Here is a 22,354-nt window from a genome sequence, read left to right as displayed (position 1 = left end):
AGGGATTCCGGGGATCCCGGGTGGGCCTTGGGGGCCAGGAGGTCCTTCCTTCCCCTACAACAGGCAAGCCACGAGAACACTGTGAAACAGTCTTGATCAGCTTCTCCAGAAACAACTGCCCTGGCCCAGAACTGCCTGTGCCTGCTGGGAGGAGTCCTAGTTGGAGAGACCACGGACCTCCCAGCTTCCTAGGAAGGCACAGTGTGGAGGCATAGAGCATGACTCTGCTGGAGTTCACATGGGGTCAGGACTCACTCTGACCCTTGCACTAGGGGAAATCAGTGACTGGAAGATCAGCAAGAAGAGGCTGATGGATTTGGAGTCCACAAGACCAGCGTCAGCCACTAATTTGCACCTGTCCCCAGACTCCAGCAATGTGAGTTCCCTTTCTGCGAAAACCCAGCCATAGCACCTTGAGGTGTTGAGCCTGCAAAACTGGGCATATGTGTAGACCTGGCCCAGGACATGCACAACCTGTGGTCTCCTTATTTTTGTTTGTTCAGAGTTTTTAAACTCTTCACGAACATTCATGGCAAGTACCCCAATGAAATGGATGTGATGTTTTGAAAGACCACTTGGCCAACTTCATTAATGGTTCATTTCCCATTGCATTCGTCAGAGACATGGATAACTTTAAACCAGAGCTTTTTATATCAGAATGAATGATTTTATGTCCGTCCAGGTCTCCACCATGACCGTTCAGAAGTTCTGACAACTTTACCAACTGCTACCAGTGTTGCCTCTGGGAGGGATACTTGTGCCGGGTTTTTCATGCCTTTTGAATCCACAAGTAACACCAAATAAATAATTCTTAAAGGCATGGTTTTATCATGTTAAAAGAAAGGAAGAGAGAGAGAGAGAGAGAGAGAGAGAGAGAGGCAAAAGGCCAGCATTGGGATGTGATAGGCTAAGCTGCTACCGGCAACACTGGTGTCCCCTGGCTCCGGTTCATGGCCCTGCAGCTCCTTTTCCAATCTAGCTCCCTGCTATGTGCCTGGGCAAGCAGACCCTTGCATCCACATGTGAGACCCAGATGAAGTTGCAGGCTCTTGACTTTGTGCTGGACAAACCCCACAAATACGGAATTAACCAGCAGATAAAAAATCTGAGATTTTTCAAAACTAAATATTTTTTAAAGATGATTGTAATAATATGGGGAAAATCAATAGGGACAAGGAAATTTGGGGAGGGGCAAGGGAAATCCCAAACATATGGAATGCTACCATAAAAATAAAAATTAAAAATTAAAAAGAATTTATGTCAAATTCAAGCAGATTTCATGTTACCATATAAACACAGCCTAATCAGGCTACCTAATGCATTCTTTTTTATTAAATATCATTTAAACTTCATAGAAACTCAACAATAGAGTTTTTTCTCTACCTAAAGAAAATGAGAGGCATTAATAATGGATACTTAAGATACCAAGTTTTTTTAATTTTCATTATATAACACCTCGAAAACAGAAAATGAGCTCTGTAGTGTGCTTTACCATTAAAAATTATGGTGCCATCTGGTTAAATGGGCTAATTGATTTGAGAGAGAGCTCCAATCCACTGGTTTATTCCATAAAATGGCCAAGACTAGACTGAGGGCAAAACTGGAACATGGAAATTCAATCAAGGTCTTCACAGGGCTGGCAAGGACCCAACCATGTAGTCAACACTGCTGACTCCCAGGGTCTGTATTAGCAGATACATGGCATCAGAAATCAAAGGTCGGTACGTAGTCTGGTGTGGGAAATGGGTGTCTGAATCTCTATGCCACACGTCCAACACTACCTAGCTTTATTTATTCTTTTTTTCCTTCTCAGGATCACTTTGGCTATTCTCAGTCTCTAGTGATTCCATTTGGATTTTAGAATTATTTCTTTTATTTTTGTAAAGAATGTATTGCCATTTTGATGAGCGTTGCATTAATAATATCTGTCTTTATCTAATATCTAGAATAAACAAAACAGCATAAAAACCAACACAGAGATCAATGAAACAGAAAAGAAACATGGAACCCATGTGTATTCAACCAACCGACTTTGAAAGAAATTGCCAGGAACATATACTGAAGACAGGACAGTTTCCTCAGTAAATGGTACTGGCAAAACTGGATATATATTTCAAGAAAGAAATTAGATCCTCATGCCTTGTCTTATGTAAAAATCAACTCAAGAAAAGTCTAAGACATAAATCTAAGATCTAAAACTGTGAACTTGCTAGAAGAAATCACAGAAAAAATATTTTAAGATACTGGTATATGCAAAAATTTCAAGGACAAAACCCCAAAAGCACAGGGAACAAAAGCAAAATCCAACAAATGTAATCCTACCAAACCAAGCAGTTTCTGTAAACAAAGAAAGCAACCTACAGTGTAGAGAAAATTAGCAGAACAGAAGAAACTATTTGCATCTGAAAGAACGCATGCATCTTACAGAATATTCAGAATTCTTCAAAGCAAAACCAAACCACACAGTTTAGTAAAGTGAGCAAAAGATCTAAATAGACATTTCTCAAAAAATACAAATTACCAATTAGTATATGAAACGAAAAAGCTCAACATCGCTATCTCTGGGGAAATTCAAGTAAAAATCCCAATGAGGTGCCATCCCACTCAAGTTAGAATGGTTATCGTTGAAAAAACAAAACAACAAATGTTGTTAAGGATTTGAAGGAAGAAAAGCCCTTATTCACTGTTGGATGGAAAGTAAATTAGCTCAGCATTATGGAAAAAAGAAAGGAGACTGCTTTAAAAACCCAAAATACAACTACCATATGATTCAGCAATCACACTATTAGTTATCTAACCAGAAGAAATTAAATCATTATAAGATAGGGCTCAGCAGCATGACCTAGTGGCTAAGGTCCTCGCCTTGATCCCATATGGCGGCTGGTTCTAATCCCGGCAGCTCCACTTCCTCTCTATCTCTCCTCCTCTCAGTATATCTGACTTTGTAATGAAAATAAAATAAATCTTTAAAAAAAATCATTATAAGATAGAGATATTTACATCACCATGTTTACTGCAGCATGGTTGAAAACAACAACTGAAACACTGAATCACCACTGGATGAATGGATAAGGACAATAGGGTTAATACATATAACAAAATACTATCCAACCATAAACACGAATGAATGAATTTGTAGCAAAATGGATGAAACTGGATGACATCAGGTAAAATGATATGAGATACACACAGAAAGACACAGAAAGAAATATAGCACATGTGGTCTTACTTACATATGGAAACTAAAATAAACTTGATCTGAATGTAGAATACTAATTAGCAGATACTGGGAGGGAGGCTGGAATTCTGGGAGCTGAATTACGAAGACTGAATCGGTGTCAGGTAGGAGTGCCTGAAGTCACAGGTCACAGTGAGGTAACTACAGCTCACAATATCCTATTACAGGTTTTTCAATCATATAGAAGAGCCCCAGACTCTAATTATAAAGCGCTGACACAGTGAGGGACATGTGAGTCATTCTGATTTTGTAAGTATGTATTCTACACAGCACACATACTGAAAAGTCACATTGTGTACTACAAACAGGTACAATTATCATTCATTTCTTTTTTAATTTTTAAAGAGTGCTTTATATAAAATACTTAAAAAGCAAAAGATAAAGATATGAAACATCATGCTACACTTCAAATATATTTAATGAAAAGAGAAACTCTCCCCCCACACACAGAGAAAGAATTAGGATAAACCTTAATCTAGGATTCTATAGTCATCCTCAAAGGTGTTATATTCTCAAGCTATTTTAAAATAGAATGACAACAAATAAATGGATGGATTTCATTGTGCAACAAAAACAGCAGCAAGTAACTGCATTCAGGGAACCCAAGATCAAACTACAGACCTTCATCCTATGTAAAAGAGATTGACAAGTAGTGTAGTGAGTGTTGGGACACATGAATCTCATATCAGAGGTTCTAGAATAGAGTCCTGCCTCCACATTTATTCAGCCTCTGCTAGTGCAATGGGCAGGTGGTGGATGATAGTTCCTGTACTGTGGACCCTGCCACCCACAAAAGACACAAAGGTGCAGTTGCTGGATTTTGCCTAGACAAGACTTGTATGCTAAGGGCACTTAGGGAGTGAACAAGTTGATGGTGGATCTTGATCTTCCACTTTTTCACTAATGCTCTTGGTCTCTCTCTGCAATTAAATACACTTTTTAAAAAGATATTTTAATTCACAATACAGTAGAAATGAAAATGTTTAGGTTTGTGTATATCACTTTTATGACTATTTACCATTTTGAAATGTTTGTTTAAAAAAAAAAATTGAGACTCAACTGCTTGCCTAAGCAAGCTTGCCTTCTAAGCTGATATGACTGTTAGGGCAAGTATCAGCACCATGGACAGCGTCAAGGCAGCCACAGCTTGCTGTGGGTTCCAGGACAGACTCAAATTACTGTTTGATGCAACTCAGTTCCTAGGAATATTATGATTTCATATTGAGGCTTCACATCTTGGTCTCCTCAGGCAAACAGTCCATTATTTTACTGGGAAAGTCCTTCACTCTTTGAGAGCTGACAGAAAGTTGCCTGTACAACATTTTCTATTTTATACATCCTGCTTGAAAAGTGTGAAGGTGATGACCCTGCAAAGAGATGTGGGCTATAATCACCCAATTCCCCACAGCCCCGCTTTGACTACCTCTCTCAGTGTGGCAGGATGGTGTGGCAAAAAAAAAAAAAAAAAAAAAAAAAAAAAGAAAGAAAGAAAAAACATTGACCTGGAAGGTTTCAAATGAATGCTTGGATCCATGCTTTGGAATTAAAGTGGAATCCACTGGGCCTTGTCCTCCTTGTCTGAGGAGGAAGAAATCCTACTTAGGGACCCTTTGTACAAGAATTCAGACAGGGCCTGGCGGCGTGGCCTAGCGGCTAAAGTCCTCGCCTTGAACGCCCCGGGATCCCATATGGGTGCCGGTTCTAATCCCGGCAGCTCCACTTCCCATCCAGCTCCCTGCTTGTGGCCTGGGAAAGCAGTTGAGGAAGGCCCAATGCATTGGGACACTGCACCCGTGTGGGAGACCCGGAAGAGGTTCCAGGTTCCCGGCTTTGGATCGGCGCGCATGGGCCGTTGTGGCTCACTTGGGGAGTGGATCATCGGATGGAAGATCTTCCTCTCTGTGTCTCCTCTCTGTATATTTGACTTTGTAATAAAATAAATAAATCTTTTAAAAAAAGAATTCAGATAGTTCATTAGGCTTCTAGATGTTCTTGATAGCTTTCAAATAGGATGCCACTTTACAAGAGACCATGTCATCTGCAAACAGGAATAGTTTAACATCCTCCTTTCCCATCTATATGCCTTGATTTCTTTCACTTGTCTAATGGCTCTCACTAAAAGTTTCAGAATTCAACAGTAATGGTTCATCAGCAGACACCTTTGTGTGACTCAGGTCTCAGTAAGTAGGAATGCATCCATCTTATCCACATTCAATATGGTGCTGGCTGTGGGTTTGTCATACAGTGCCTTGATTATAATGACGTATGTTCCTCTGTACTCAGTTTTCTTAGGTTTATGTTTTATCATGAAAGAATATCTGTATTTTATCAAATGCTTTCTCTGTATCTATTGAGATAATTATTTGCTTTGATTCTTCAATGGTTTGTTTTGTACTTTTAACTCTTTAAATTTTTTATTCTTCATGAGACATTTCCATAGGCTGAGGAATTTCCACTCCCCTTTGTTTACCCTATATTATTACAATAGTAAAGTCCTTCAGCAACATCCGCAAGTTCATCATTCTGCGATTTAAGTATATCATGACATTGTAGGTATAGAAAATGGTAGAAAGTCCAGCATCCTAAATATATCAAAGATATTTTTAACAGTTTCATTAAAGTAATGTTTCACATTTATTGATTGGTATCTATTGACCATCACTGCAGGAATAAATTCCATTTGGTCCAGGTGAATAATCATTTTGATGTGCTGCTTGATTCGGTTAATTAGTATTTTGCTAATAAATTTTTTAAATTGGAACCCATGAGAGTTTGTCAAAGTTTCAGGATATAAAATCCACAGGCAAAAATCAATAGCATTTGCATATATAAACAATGCCATGGCAGAGAAAGAATTTGTAAGATCAATTCCACTCATAATTGCTACAGAGAGTTTTTAAATGCCTTGAGATAAATTTAAGCAAAAATTTCTACAATGAACTTTACAAAACATTACAGAAAGAAATGGAAGCTATGGGCCTGGTGCAATGGCTCGGTGACTAAATCCTCGCCTTGCATGGGCCAGGATCCCATATGGGTGTTGGTTCTTGTCTCAGATGCTACATTTCTTAACCAGATTCCTTCTGGTGGCCTGGAAAAGTAGCAGAGAATAGCCCAAAGCCTGGAGACCCTATACCCATGTGGGAGACCTGGAAGAAGTCAGAAGAAGCCAGGAGACTTCTGGCTTTAGATTGGCTCAGCTGTGACCATCGTGGCTACATGTGGGTGTGAACCAGCAGATAGAAAATCTTTCTTTCTGTCTCTCCTTCTCTCTGTAAATCTGCCTTTCCAACAAAAATACATAAATCTTTAAAAACAAGAACAACAAAAGAAATGGGAGATACAAGAAAATGAAAAAAATCTTTTACATTCATAGACTGGAAGTATTAATCTCATATAAATGTCCATACTACCCAATAAAATTGCCAATGCAATTTACATAGTAAATGTAATCTCAATCAACAATACCAAAGATATTTTTCTCAAATCTGGAAAAACAACCCTAAAACTCACATGAATCACAAGAGATTCCAAGTAGCTAAAGAAATCCTAAAGTAAGAAAAACAGAGCTGGAGATGTCACCATACCAAAACTCCAATCATCTTATCTTTGCAAATGGAATAAGTTCATTTCCTGGAAAATGAACAATCTCTTCAACAAATGGGATTGGGGAAATTGAATTTCTGCATATGAAAGTATAAAACATGATACCTACCCTAGACCCTGATCAAAAAAGCAGTCACAATGAATCAGGGGTCTAAACCTAAGACCTGAAATAAAACTACTAAATGGAAACATGGAAAACACAGCAAAAGAATTAGTACAGGCAAAGTTTTCTTGGATAAGACCCCAGAAGCATAGGCAACAAAAGCAAAACATGGACAAATGGAATTACATCAAGCTAAGAATTTTCTGCACAACAAGGAAACACTCAACCAAATAAATAGGAAACCGACAGAATGAAAGAGCATATTTTCAAACTAGATGTTTAATAAAAGATTAATATCTTAGATATACAGAGGGCTCAAGGAACTCAACCAAAACAAAACACATAATCCAGTTAGTAAATGGCCAAGGGACATGAATAGGCATTTTTCAGCGGATGAAATACAAATAGCTAACAGACACACGACAAAGTGCTCAGATTGACTAGTTGTCAAGGAAATATAAATGGTAACTGCAATGTAATTTAACGTTACACCAGTTAGAATGGCTATCAAACAAAAATCCTAAGGCAACAAATGCTGGCAAGGATGAAAACAACAACAACAACAACAAAAATCTTTCTCTAATACACTGTTTATGGAAATGTAAACTAGTATGTATAACTACTGTGGAAGATGGTACAAAGATTCGTGAAAAATCTGAAAAGATATTTACTCTATGACACAAATAATCCACTCCTGGGAATTTACCCAAGGAATATAAAATCAGCATAAGAGTTATTTGTACCACCATGTCTATACCACTCAACTCTTGGCAGCTAAGATATGGATGTCTAAATGTCCATCAGCTGATGACCGGATAGAGAAATGGTGGTAAATACACATTGCAGAATACTCCTGAGCCATCGATATCATAAGATCATAAGATTTCTTTTGCAAGAAACCAGATGCAATCAGAGATCATTCTGCTTAGTAAGATAAGATGATCCCAAAAAGACACTTGTAATGTTTTCCCTTTGTGGTGATTAATCTAGAGAATATGAAAATAATATGAATATATTTTCTAGAGAATATGAAAATAATAATGAAAACTGACATTTTCAGATTTGATATTTCTTACAGCCACAGTCTATACTCTTGAGGGAAAGTAGTTTTTCTACTTACTATTCATTGAATTCTTTATTTAGTGCAGGGTTAAGCTTGTGATTATAAAGTAAATTCAAATTGTGTAGTTGTAAAAATTATAAGAAAAAAGGAAAGAATTGGGAAGGGATGTGAGAATGAGAGAGAAAGGGTGGGGTGGGATGTATCATTACCTCTTTAAGAAGTATATATTAAGTGCATAAAATTTGTCCCCCTTGTATGCATTTTTATTTTTTAGAAATAGGATTTTATAATTCTTATAGACTAGGTCATGCCCAATTGACATTTCTTCTCTATGTCATCCCTAAGCAAATTATTTAAGTTCCACAATCCCCAGTTTCTTTATTTTACTACTGGGATCAATGACTTGGGACCTTTCTACCAGGGCTAAAGCAAAGGGAGAAATCTCAAAGATGAGACAAGGAACATTAATGCACCAGATATTCCTCTAAATGCCATGGAATCCTCACCATGGAACTCATGGTACAGAAATGAATAAAGGTTTTCGCGGCTTCATGCAATAAATGCAATTCTAGTTTGGAAGATAAAAGCCTTACTTCAAAAATCAACTCTATTAGTTGTGGTTTGAGGACACTTTCCTTAATTTCACACTCCTTTTCTGAACTGTTGGAGTGACAGTAGCTACTGTTACCTGGCATTTCCCTGTTACAATGCCACAGGTTCAGGGTGGGTTAGCGCCAAGCCTACCCACTCCCCTGTGCCTGCTCACATAAGCGACCACACTGACAAAGAATAGAGATATGGGGTATATATGTAAAGTGTCAAGAACTGAATGTAGAGTCTATATGCACTGGGGATTAAACACTGAATTTTGTAATCACAGCTTGTTAGATCACTTCACCCAAAACTTTATTTCAATAGCAAAGTCACTAGGGAGTTAACAGAAAGTGGATGTCTCCAGTAGAATGACTGTGAGACTTGCAGTGGATAGAATCTTGCGGATATGGAGGCCACAGGAGGGAGAGCGAATCACAGTTGGATTGGCAAACATTTTAGGTTCTAAAAAGGTCTAGAGACAGAATGAAGGCAGATCCTGCCCTGGAATAACATACCGGGGGGCCTTGGATCCCTGGTGGTCCAGTAGCTCCTGCAAGACCATCGGCTCCCTAAAAAGACAAGAGAGAAAGCACATTAATTGTGCACTGGACAGAAGACATCAGTATCATCTTCTTGCTTGTGGGGAAAATGCAGATCCTACACTCTGTGACACTGCCAACTTCTCAATCCACAACTATTCAAAGGTGCCTCTCTCTTTGTCTTTGGATGAGCTACTCCCTGGGAATACAAAGATGTAAGAATAGCAGTCATGCTTCAGGAAGGTCCAAAGCATTAACCAGCCAGTTATCCTTAAGATCATTTAATAAGAAATGGCCTTACTTCATAATGGACATTTTTAGATAATCTCAGAAAACATGTAAGGGCATATAAAGGCAATAAATAGAAAAAATGTATTTATTCTCCAGGGAGAGTATGGATGTGTGTATTAACTCAGAGAGGAAGAGACACATGGGAGGACAAATGGAAAGAGAGTTCCAAGCCACAAATCAAGCAAAGCAAAGTAAGTTCTGGTCTTCTGTAGATGCTGTTCCTACAGCCTACGTCCAATGCTCCCCCACTCGCCAATTCTCTCAATGAGACACTGTCTGCCTACTACAGCCCAGATTTGCACACTTGTGCCCCCTCACCACCCTCTCTCTTCCAGGGTCTGACCTCCCAATGTTGATTCACTTAGCTTCTGTTTATTTCTGTCTCCCTCCTCCCACACACATCCTGCCTCTTGAGGTCAGCAATTTTCCTATTCTTTTTCTGCCTAAAGACTAAAATAGTGACTGAAATATAATGGACACTCACTAGTTCTTGTATGAATTAGGAGTTGTGGCACCTTGATGAAAAGGCAACAGATCATTATACTAACACACACAAATGCCTTTAGCTTCAGTGACATGAGATCTCCTAGCTTTGGTGCCCCTATCAGCAACAGGGCTGACAGTGATGCCAGAAGGAGACATGGAGCAATGAGTTGTTAGGTGCCCAGCACAGAACAGACAGCACAGTTTAGGCATGTACCCTTTTAAGTACAGAATACCTTGTCACAGACCTGTTCACTCACTGTATAACCCTAGACAAGTTTCTTTACTCATCAGAAGTTGTTGAGAAAACTGGACAAGTGGATATACATAAAAAGGTATCTAGCACCAGACACAAGCTAAAGGTCCTCCATAAAGGACTCTACATTGCTGAGTGTCCATCATCCATCCAAGTCCAGGAATACAACAGCCACTGACCAGTCATGAAGGAAGAAACAAGCAAGTGTTCACTAACTATTGATGTCTTTCCAATAGTCAGAGCTTCCTGTATGGCACCAAGTGCCAGCCATGTTTCAGGGACACAGGAGTGATGATAGCTTGGACCAGAGTAAACATGATATGGCTGTAGAACGTATGTCTTACTTGGCATTGATGGCAAATTTCTGGCACATGATGTAGTCTGCTTTGCCTCCAACTTTTTTACTTGGTAAGGACCCAGTCATTAGCCACGAGAAACATGTGAACAGAGATAATACTTAAGCAGGTTAAGATCCATGCATTAACTGCACATCTAGTCCAAACAAGTTCCTACTGCCATCTGGATTTTCCATCTGACTTTGGCAAAAGCTTCTGAGATCTTGGACTTTGGAAACTTTCCAGGATAAAATTTAATTCCCTGCTATGTATTGGGAAGTATGTAAGGCTATAAGAAGGTTCAGAGTAAGCACCAATAATAAACACAGAAGGAGCCCATCTGCTCGTCACTTAGGTCCTTGGGTACCATGGATATAGCTTGGTAAATAGCAGGTGCTCCAAACAAAACACAAGCAAAATTTCAAAAAAAGGATCAGGAGAGTGCGTCGTCTGCTCTTTGGTTCCTTCTGCATGCCTGGCCTCTGAACCTATGGGGTGGGCAGCCCAACCTTCCTTCCCAAAGGCAGTTAACAGCCCAAGACCTAACACAAAACAGAAGCACACTAAACAATTGCAAAGTGACTTGAGAGCACCCATCAGCTAGACACAGACAGGGTGGCTTCTGATAATGCTTGTTTCTGAGTTGCAGACTCATTATCTATCATTAGAACAATAAGCCAGGAGCCATTGCCTACAGTTGTCATGGAGTCTTAAGTTCTTACGTTTTCCTATGGTAAGAGATCAAGGTTTCATTTGTAGGGAAAACTTTGATACTACCAGTATGAGGTGCATGCAAGGCCCCAACCCAATGCTCTGTTTCTGAGGTGACACAGGAAAGCTGAAAATATTATGGCATGGAAATATCTACAAGTGAGCTAACTTGGTACAAAATGATTTGTTAACAAATGTCCTTTACTTCTTACCAACACTTCCCACCACTCATTTTTTAAAGATTTTATTTATTTTTATTGGAAAGGAAGATTTACAGAGAGAAGGAAAAACAGAGAGAAAGATCTTCCATTTGCTGGTTCACTCCCCAAATGGCCATAATGGCCAGGGTTGATTCAGGCTGAAGCCAGAAGCCCAGAGCTTCCTCGGGTCCCAGTGCAGGTGCAGGGTCCCCATGCTTTGGGCCATCCTCAAGTGCTTTCCCAGGCCACAAGCAGGGAGCTGGATGGGAAGTGGAACAGCCAGGACACGAACTGGCATCCATATGGGATGCTGGCAGTTGCAAGGGGAGGATTTAACTATTAGGCCACCGTGCCAGGTCCCACTACTCTTAATTGTATTACTACACTAATCAATGTTTCTAGGGGGAAGACTGTTGAGTGCTACAACATACAAATGCAATGCAAAGCAATTTACTAATTTAAACTGTTAATTTTGAAGGAATGCAGGGTTTCATGAAGGGGCCAGCATTGTAGAACAACAGAAAAAGCTGCTTCTTCCAACACCAGCATCCCACATCAGAGAGCCAGCTCAAGTCCTGACTGTTCTGTTTCAAATCTGTTTACTGAAAATATGCCTAAGAAAGCAGGGGAAGATGCCACAAGCCTTTGGGCACTGCCACCTGCATGAGAGCCAGGTGGAGTTCCTGGTTGTTGGCTTCAGCCTGAATCAGCCCTGGCCGTTGTACCCATTGCAGGACTAAACCAGCAGATGGAAGATCCTCTCTCTTTCTCCTACTCTCTTTTACTCCTTTCCTTAGCATTCTGCCTTTCAAATTAATGAATGAATTAAAATGATTTTGTGAAATTAAACGATGGCAAACTGGTTAATCCCCCACTGGTTAATCTTCACCAATGTGTCCATGGCAGCACTGTGCCTATGAGAAACTGAGGATGAGAAATTAAAGTGAGCTGAGTCGGAAAGCTCGGAGGAAGGCTCCCTGGAAAGCAGAGAGAACTGTTCTTGCCTCCATGATTTCTGCCTTCATCAGCTTGCTATAATATTGAAGTGAAAGATGCCATTTCATGCTCTCATATGATTTTATTGAAGAAATACATTTGAAACAACTTGATTTGCTGAGAAGTCAGTGAGAAGCCATTTTAAAAGAAAGGTAAAGCAAGCTTGATTCCGTGCATTTTGACTTTGTGATCCTAATGGGACTTGTTTTTTCACTGTTTGACGACATATTGATCTCTACCAAAAGAAGGATCCCTTCCTGGGGTCTTCAAGTCATCACTAGTGATCCTCTATGTGTGAGGTCTGGAAAACCTATAGCAAACCCTGGAGGACCAGCTCTGGGCTCAGCCAACACTAAGCTCCATCATCTCTTGCCAGATCACTCACGATGCAATTGTGGGCTATGCCAGCAGTGGACTGCACACAGAGGAGCATTTTAGAATCTGGGAAGCCTGGGCTGAAAGGAGAGAGAAACTTCAAGAAAGAATCAATGTCAGACCCACAGCTGCTGCTGGAGAGCAGGGAGAGTGCATGCTGAAGAGACCCAACCAATGGGAAAGTATTAGTGCTATATGGTATGGTTTTAAGGGCAGCAAGTGCCCATGGGTAATAACCAATGAGCTGTTAAGAATGGTAATCATGAATCAAAATTTCTAGTCATTACTATTGTGTTCATTGCAATCAACCCAGAATAATCTAGACTTCCACAGACACTTCCTCTCCTCAAAGCCTCTCTGCACAGGACAGCCTACCATGAAAAGGGGGCTTCTGCTTCTGCATTTTTTACTTGAGGTCCTAGCTTTGAAATGCTGCATCATCCACCTTCAACAATGCTCCCAGGGTCACCGTGATTAATTACACTGCCCATGTTTGCTGCTCAACTCCTTCAACTTGGAGACTCAGGCACCTTCCTTTTCAGTGCATCCTGGGCACTTCCGGGGTTTCAGCCTGGGCCCAATGGGATACCATCTCCAGCAAGTATAGACATGAATTCAAACACCATGGAGGAAATTCATGAGGATCACTTACCGGTGGGCCCGGGTTCCCTGGGGGTCCCATGAAACCTGGCACTCCAGGGTGGCCCTAGGACAACACAAGAGGCAGTTTGGAAAAATGACTCACAAAGAAGCTTTTTTACTTTGCTGTAAATGCCAGATTTCAGGCAGTGATTCATATCCACCTTTTAAATCCAATAATTCTAACAACCTAGGAACCTCGCCTTCATGTCTCACTCATGCTTCACTAGATGCAGAAAGCAGCTGACAATATCTGCAATAGCAAATATGCCCTGACAGGGGATTGTCATCAAAATAACATGGAGGGAGGAAGGCGGTACAAAGATGAGATGCAAATGTCAGAGGTCACAAGAATCCCAAGCTACAGCAACTGGGCACCAGGCACATGGCGGTGGATTTACTATCCAACTGGGCACCAGGCACATGGCGGTGGATTTACTATCCAACTGGGCACCAGGCACATGGCGGTGGATTTACTATCCAACTGGGCACCAAGCATATGGGGGTGGATTTATTATCCACTCCACTTTGAAAACATGTGCTAAGTTTTTTGTAATAAAAATTAGAAACAAGTGAATGCACATACATTTGTCTACAAATACATGACTATACAATGTATGAAATATAATCTAGATTGTTAGATTAACTGAATTACTACAGTAATATGGAGGGGACTCTGTTGTATATCAGACAAAGAACCAAACAAGTAATAGTACCAAGTGTGTAGCCTGGCACAAGGCTGTTCTAAAACCAAAGAAATCATCAAAACAGAAATTATGTCCTTGCATTCCACCTCCATGGCCTGAAACTGTAGAACACAAGCCCCGACACCCAGTGCAGAGTGAACTCCCATGCCAAGCCATCCTTACAAGGATAAGCTGAATATCTTCTGCTTTTCCACCTGTGAGGGAGAATGAACTGTGTCTATCATGAAACCTTGTACTTAGCTCTTTTCTCATTGCCTGTGAATTATCTCATTGATCATGGGTTTCACTATCTCACTGAACTACTAGTCCTGTGAGATTAGAGCCTTGTCCATTGCTCCTTTGGCATCCCAGAACCTGGAGCAGTGCCTGGCAAGGAGCTGGATTCTAACAAGCATGGCTTTGAAATTCCCTGGCAGACTCTAAGAGATCAGGTCAAAGAGAGAACTGACAACAGCCAATCAGACGTACAACACCTACTCTAACCGGCAGCAAGACTGTTGGTAGGGGCTGTGCAGGATGGGTAGGAAGCACGGGACAGAAGACATGAGGAGGCAGTGTCCTGAGCCACCCTGGATGCCGCTGTCCGCTGCATTGGGAGAGTTGGCCAAACAGGCATGCATGTGCCCCAGCCATAGCACAGGTCACCTGTGAAGCATGCCAGCTGGCCCCAGGAATCAGATAGCAGGTGCTCAGAAAGTGGTGGGCGCTGGAGGTGCATTTAGCACTGAACAGTAGCATGTCAAGGCACTAGACACAGTCAGATGAAAGAGAACGTAAAAGGCGGAAGAGAGGGACGGCAGTCAATCGTAGAGCTCAAGATGGAAACCAAATAAATACAATCAAAATTTTCTATTGCAGGAGAAGACGAGATGAACAATGGTATCAGGAACAGTAAAATGGAAGTTACTGAGGAGAAAACTAACCCCTTTCAGGGGAAGGATTCACTAGACAGGAAATTGTTGCTTACCTGATCGCCTTTCGGTCCAACTTCACCATCTGCGCCTGGCTCTCCTTGACTTCCCTTGGGACAAACAGAGAAAAAAAGTCATCATAAATTTTATTATACCTAGACTATATACACAAAAGCAAATATTTTCATTCATTCATTCATCTATTCATTCTTCCACATTCTTTTCAAAAGTCCCTGATGTGTGTCATGCACACCAGCAGTAAGAAACAGTAATTGTTAGCAGAAGGGGGTAAATGGATTTGGGGTCACCATTCGTCACAAGTCCTCTGTTTCAGCTGTGACTCAGTGTGGGCTGGGACAAGGAGAGGATCAGTCAGCAGGAAAGTGGGGTGTGTGGGGCAGGCACAGAAGGAAGCTATGGAGGAGCAGCAAGTGCAGACGCTTCAGGGTGAGGGTGAGGGAGAAGGTAAGATGGTGGTGGACAGGGCAGCACTGGACAGGGACTTTGAGGAAGAAATAATGGCATAGATAGATAGATAGATAGATAGATAGATAGATAGATATCCCTTGTCCCACCCCATCCTCCACTAGTTGTGGGAATGTGGGGAGTCAGTTTTACACTCAGCATTACAGGTTTCTTTAGTAAAACTGCATAAAAGATAGAATAGTGATGACTAGTACCTTATAAAACACTGGGAGAACAAAATGAGACACTACATGGAAAACAGCATAGAGCTCAGAACAGAGTAAAACCTCACCAAATATTATTTACTGTATTGTTATTCTGCATTTTAATCTTGGCTTTCTCGGTAACCTAACTCTATCGCATTAAGCAAAGCACCTCGACTCTCTTTATTTCTGAAATCATCCTTATCATCATTTGCTGTGGGACAATTGTGAGAATTGGCTGTAATAAAAGCTACCAAGTGCTTAGACTGGTGACAAGCTCAGTGCCATCCTCAAAATGCAGTAGCTTTTACCCTCCCATCACCATGGCCTTCCTCATCATTGTGATCTCATAGCAACAGTCATCACCATGACCAGCACCAACACTCCCCCTACCCATCATCATTGTCATCACCATCACTACCACAGTCACCATGCTTACCATGATCATCGATACCCTCATCCCATCACCACCACCACCTGCATTTTACCTTTCTTCTCACTGTCATCATCAACACATTCTATCCAATATCATCATAATCATCCTCATCTGTATCACCACTGTCACCATCATCAGCAACATCCAATTGCTACCACCACGTTAATCTCACCATCCTCATCTTTAGCCTTACTAACATCACTGCATTTACCACCACTTTCATTAACATATTCATCTCATCAATCATCATCATCGTGATCACCATCCTCACCATGTTCAATCATTACCATCACCATCACTAGTTATCATTGTCACAGCATCACCATCTTCACTACCACATCACTGCTACCACCAATAACACCGTCGTTCCCATCATCACCATCACTATCAACATCCCAACGCTACCTCCAACTATCACCATCATCACCACAATCATACACCTTCTGCCCTTAGTTGATCTTGGCTATGAGTCAACACCTATTTTCTTTACCATGGCATCCTGGAGCAGCTCATTTCCTCTTTGGTCTTGGTTTGTTCACCAGGGGGTCCTTTCAGATAAGGAACCCCACATATCCCTCACTGAACATCAAATCCAGCCCTCTTCCCATCCAGACTATTCACTGATGCTGGTGACTATACAGAAACACTCCCCCTACCTCCTTGTGTACATTGTGGTGGTGGCTGTGTGAGATAATGCCAGAAGTGCCAATGCTATTGTTTAGGGGAGGAAAAAAATGGACTCCTAGGAAAGTATTTATTCCATCATTTTGCATGCCATTATTTCTCCTGTTTCTACATCTAAGCCAACACAGTGTCTGCAGGCCTCTTTGCAATCAATGAAAGGACGTTGGCATAGAATAGCATGCTGCTTCCCTGACATTTAGGACAATGGTCTTAAAGGCAAATGGTTTTGCTTCCAATCCCAGACCTCAGCTGGGTTTAGAATCCTTTCAGCACTCATCTGGTGACAATGAAAATGTCAACAGCTCAAAAATGCCTACAGTGGGCCTGTGTCCTTGCCCACCACAGCCAGGGATCAGTCTGACTCACTTCCTTCCAGAAAAGGAGACTGACATTTACAGAACCCCTACTCGGCCAGGCCTCAAGATGCAATGTCCTGTTCCATGTATTTCTTTGCTTATACCCTGAGCTGATGCAGAACAATATTCACTCTAACTGTGATAACTAATTGGACCAGTGAGGCTACTCTCTGACATATTATTACCTGAATGTTAGATAAGAAATCTGAAGTCCAAGTGGTTAAGGAATAAACCTGAGGACACACAGATAATGCAAATCCAGATCTGATGTTCAAACATCCAAATTCTCCATCTACCTTAGTTACTCTCCTGGCTAGTTCTCTTGGGCACGATGCCTGTCTCCCTGGTTTTACAAGGTCAAAGAGCCAGGCTGACAGAAAGCCCAAAGTCAGGTGCTAGAGATTCAACAACCAACAAGACAGACAGAACTCCAATGGGATTTAACAAGTCATGCCTTTACTGCAAGTTGATTGAGGGTTTATCGTAAGGATTTCTTTCTCTATTTAAAATGAGGGAAGAGACCCCACTCCTTTCCTTTCCTTAAAACACTTACCTAAAAATCCTGTCGTTGTGAATTTTTTTCTCGGTCTTTAGGAAATAGGTGCAAATCCTCTTAACAGTTATGAGCTCTTTTGCCAGCTTTAGAATGAGGAAGGCAGGAATGTCCTTCTCTGGGATCTTGGAGCTCTCTCTGAACAATTAGCAAAATCAGAATTTCTGTCTCCCTAGGATTCCTGGAGCAGAGCAGGTACTTAACATGGGCTAGTGCGTGGCCCCAAGTGGCAAAACTACTTCCTGCCATGTAGTTGTGACAAGTTCACCACTTGGACGGCACAAAGAGACACCTACATCACTAGGTGAATCCAGGGTGTAAACGTATGACAAATAGTGCTTACCAAATCCTCTAACTTGAGGACTAGCATATGTAATGGATCAGTGTATTGATCTGTGCACATAAAAGAGTCAGATTTCTTTCTGCTGTTGCTGTCTCAACAGACTGTAACTCTAAGCATCACATTCAGGTTCAGCATTTATTATTTCAGTATATGTGCTGTCGAAGCGAGCACAACATTTATTATTTCTTAATAAAATAGTTTTCCCTCTCTTCTATCCATATGTGCAGGTTTTCTGGGCTGGGGGAAGATTTTCGTCTTCTAGCACTGTCACGTGCTCAGCACACGATGTCACAACTATTTATCAGAGTTGCTCTTGGGTTATTGGGCTTTGTGATGCTGCTGGAGGGTAATTCTCCCTTACCAAGGTCAAGGGCAGACCCTAAAGGTGTTCAAGTTGGCACTCTAGCCACTCTCACAACAATACCCACCTCGGGACTTGGGCATACTCACACAGCAATGCCCACCTCTGAATTGAGTGTGCTGCTTCCCTGCCTGGAAGACCCTTTCTTCCAGCATGTGCTAACGCCTGCCTAACCCTTCCACGCAGCTGAAACCCCAACGACCTCTTTAAAGGATACCTCATCCTTGCGCCGGTTCTGTTAATGCTATTTACTCTTTTGACAACTGGCTGTAGTTATCATAACCTCAGATGGATCAAGAACAGTGCGGCCCCCTTGCAGGAACATAGGCTGAACACATCTTGGGACTGGGCTTTATGAACTCATCCATGTGTTGTGCTCACATCCACTCTGGGTCATGGGCTATGTGGTCCTCCTGTTACAGACAAGAGATCCAAGGAGCACAGAAGTCAAACACCCCATTCCTTTCATCAGGGGAGCTCACTTGGCTGAGAAGAGGAAGCACAGGTTGGGGAACCACTAACCTCTGCTCTTGGGGGTGTCTTCAGGTCTCCAGCAGGTCCCCATTAGACCTTAGAGCTCAGTGGTGAACACAGGATGATAAGACAAAAGCATTTGCCTATCAAGGCAGAAGCTTTAACAACTGCCTCTGCAGAAATACCTGCTCCTCATAGTCACTGACACCTTGCACCTTCTTCCTCTTCTACGTGGATGCCTCCACCTCCCTGTCACTAGAAATCCAAGTCAAGACCTAGACTGGAGCTCCAGAATCAACCTTGGCATTTACCTCCCCAGACACAGCCATGGAAAAGAGCAACAGCCACCCTGCAAACTACAGCTCAAGGAAGCTGCTTTCCAGATGTTGAAGCATGGTCCCAGCAAAGGGAACAGAGCCTCCTGTCAATGCTTAGGAACTGTGAACTGCCAGAAGCCCTGGTTGTGCCAGGAAGCCAGCAGCCTTCCCTCAGCAGTGTCCTGGGCAGCATCTTCCATTTACAAGCCATCCTTCTGTCTTCAAGTCCAGCCGCTGTTTGACAACAGAAGCTCAACAGGCAGGAAATGAAACCACACAGAGTGGTATGTGCTGAATGAAGAGCAAGAAGCCAAGGCCCACGGCCCAACCTGTAAGAGGACACTCAGTCCCTCTGCGGCTCCTTTTCCCAGTGATCAGCAGTGATGGGAGCACGCCAGCAGGGGCCAGGGCCAGGCAGTATAGACTGAATCCCTGCTCTCTCTGGAGCTGCCCTGGACACTGCTGGTGATGTTAGTATTATACTCCGAATGAGTATAAGGTGACACTAACATGCTAGGCAGGACCAGCTTGGCTAGATGGCCCACCACAAGTGTTGCATTGCTGGCATTTCACCTTGCTAAACTTTGGCTTCTTCACCTTTAAAATACAGTAAGTCTTTACGATTACATTAACCATAGGCAGGCAATTTGGCCCTTAGAATTTAGTGCTAATCCACAGCTGCTGCGTAGAGGGTGGCCTTCAGCCCCAAGGGCTTTTCAAGATCACTGCACTCTGGAATCCTAATTTTCACTCCCTGTATGAATGGAAGCTTTTTTTTTTTTTTTTTTTTTTTTTGCTTTCTGTAATATTCAAAGGCAAGAAAGCAGAGCCTTTATCTGCTGATAGAGCAACAAGGGCCCTTTCTGAGATAGGAGGCCTCTGCTTTCATTTCTTTGAATAAAGGCCACTCCTTGGCAGAGGCAAAGCCCAGCAGCCAGCAAGCTGACAGAAAATGTCACTTAAGGATCAGTGAAGTCACAGGACCACAAAGCCCTCCAGGCAGGGTCTTAGCCTCACTGCCCTGTGGTCCAGCAGGGAGGCATCTGCTGACGCCGCTTCCTTGCTGTCTCTTAAGCTAGCACTGCCTTGGGCAAAATCTGCTGTTCCATCTCCACTGAGACTTGATGCTTGTGTTTTTGATGCAAGTCTTGGCTCTAGGGAATCTTTCAGCCCTTCACCAAGTCCCTGGATCAGAAACGTCCCAGCTGCCAGGGCCTATGAGAACAGAATACAGTCCAGCAGGAAGGATCACAGGCCTGGGGTCCACACCACAGGCAGCATTTCTGTTTGCTCACTGGATTTCTAACAGTAACAGCTGTAACCTCCGTTTTCAGCTCTGGGGCCTGCAGTGAGGCCTTGGGAGCAGAAGACCTCAGAACCAAGTTCAATGATATTCCAGTGCAACATTTTAAAAAGTCAAACTCAAAATAAGAGAATTCAAGATAAACAAAATATCAACATAGAAATAGGCACAGGAATCCTACCTGACTGGGACAAGAGGGTAGGGAGCAGCCTTGGGGTCTGCCTGTATTTGTAAATTCTGAAGTTTTATTCCTTACGTATCTAGTGCATTAACTTCAAATTTTTAAAATGGTGTATTATGTATAATTTCTTTCAGTTTTTGAGGTTTTGATTTCCTCCCACACTTCACACTAGAGCTCTTGGCCCTAACTCTAGGGCTGCCATGGCAGGAATCCCAGGGGCAGAAGGGCAATAACCTTGGCCACATCCTTGGGGGGCACCAGGCCCAAGCCCGCACCTTGTCTGCAGCTCTCATGGCAACAAGCCTGTAAAGTTGCTACTTCTGCATACTGTGGAGGTTACAGAGACCAAAGGACAGAGAATAAAATGTCACCCACCTCCAGTGACAGGGCTGAGAGTCTAACCCCAGGACCTGACTCCTAAACTCTCAATCCCAGAGACAACCTCATGGAGTCTCTCGCTTCAGATGAGTCACACTGTGTCCACTATGATGAGGTCAGAAGGAAGACATTAGCGTGTGTGTGTGTGGGGGGGGGTGGCAGTGATACAGGATAGGCAGGTAACTAGCTTAAGGTCACAGTTGGAAGCCACACCTCCCCCCATGTAATTCTGCCCGCCGACCTGTCAGCCAAGCAACCACTTCCCCAGAATGTACAGCCTCTCACCTGTGACCCGGGGAAAGGGGCGGTGCATATCATGTGACCACTCTGCTTTCCAAGCTTCCAGAAGCCTGGAAACAGGGAGAAGCTCTCTTCCCCTGGACACAGAGGACAGAAGGCAGAAGCTCCTCTCTTGTACATCTTGCCCTTCTTGGCCCACCCTGCCTCTGAGCATGTCTATAATTTGCTCACCTTTTAAATAAACTTTATCACTCTGTAAGCTGTATCTGTGCCTGTGCTTAGAATGCTTTCAAAGTAAGCAACAAGGACCTAGAACAGGAATATTAACACCAAAGTGGCTCACAACACCAGGGGCCAGAGAAAACGCCAGGAAGTATGTGCACTTGGATGAGGGAAGCGGCACAGAAGCAGCCCAGCATGTAGGCACTAAAGTCCTGCCCATGTCCAGTCACCTCATAGGTAGCTCCCAGCCCTCCCGCCAGAACAATAGGGATCTTCCCAGCCCAGTGCCCAGAGGGCTATTCAGTGCAATGACATGATTCACCCATCAATACCATGCTGACAAAGCCCACTCAACAACACATGGCTGGAAGGCTCTGTGCCCAGCCACAACCCAGAAACAGACACACTGGAGAAAAGGAAAAGTAGGAGAAGATGCACCCCAAACCCCTCATCTCCCATCTGTACCCACACTGAGCTCTGGGTTCCTTGCCGAGACACCTGCCTGGCCTGGCAGCTGTATTCTCTTTACAAGGCTAGCTTGCTTACTGTGATTCCCATCTCACATCTGAAATTCTCTTCTCAGCGGAAGACAAGGATCTCTGGGCTAGCCCTCTTTGGTGACACGTGTGGTTGAGGTCACATTTACCTGCTCCCAGAGCCTCACCTTTCAGTGACGGTAACAACTGCTCAATCACACTTGTAAAACACTTGCTGGGCAATTTTTCCCCCATTTAGTGCCAAGTTCCTTTTATGCATTCTGTCATTCAATCCTAGCATTTCTCTAAGCTCTG

At 42.6% G+C, this 22,354-nt stretch overlaps 1 protein-coding gene across 1 annotated transcript in view; it reads right to left on the bottom strand.

The window, feature by feature from the left end:
• Positions 1-22,354, bottom strand: part of COL22A1 (collagen type XXII alpha 1 chain) — a 200,587-nt gene that overhangs the window by 31,616 nt on the left and 146,617 nt on the right. The window contains exons 47-50 of the mRNA XM_058668448.1: positions 15,104-15,157; positions 13,443-13,496; positions 9,120-9,173; positions 1-54 (exon numbers count right to left, since the gene is read on the bottom strand). Of these exons, the coding sequence (XP_058524431.1) occupies positions 1-54; positions 9,120-9,173; positions 13,443-13,496; positions 15,104-15,157 (216 nt within the window). The remainder of the gene's footprint in view (positions 55-9,119; positions 9,174-13,442; positions 13,497-15,103; positions 15,158-22,354) is intronic.

Source organism: Ochotona princeps, chromosome 9 (assembly GCF_030435755.1).
Source record: "Ochotona princeps isolate mOchPri1 chromosome 9, mOchPri1.hap1, whole genome shotgun sequence".
Taxonomy (NCBI): domain Eukaryota; kingdom Metazoa; phylum Chordata; class Mammalia; order Lagomorpha; family Ochotonidae; genus Ochotona; species Ochotona princeps.
The sequence above is the reverse complement of the archived record's forward strand: the minus strand, read 5'-3'. Positions and strand labels throughout refer to the sequence as shown.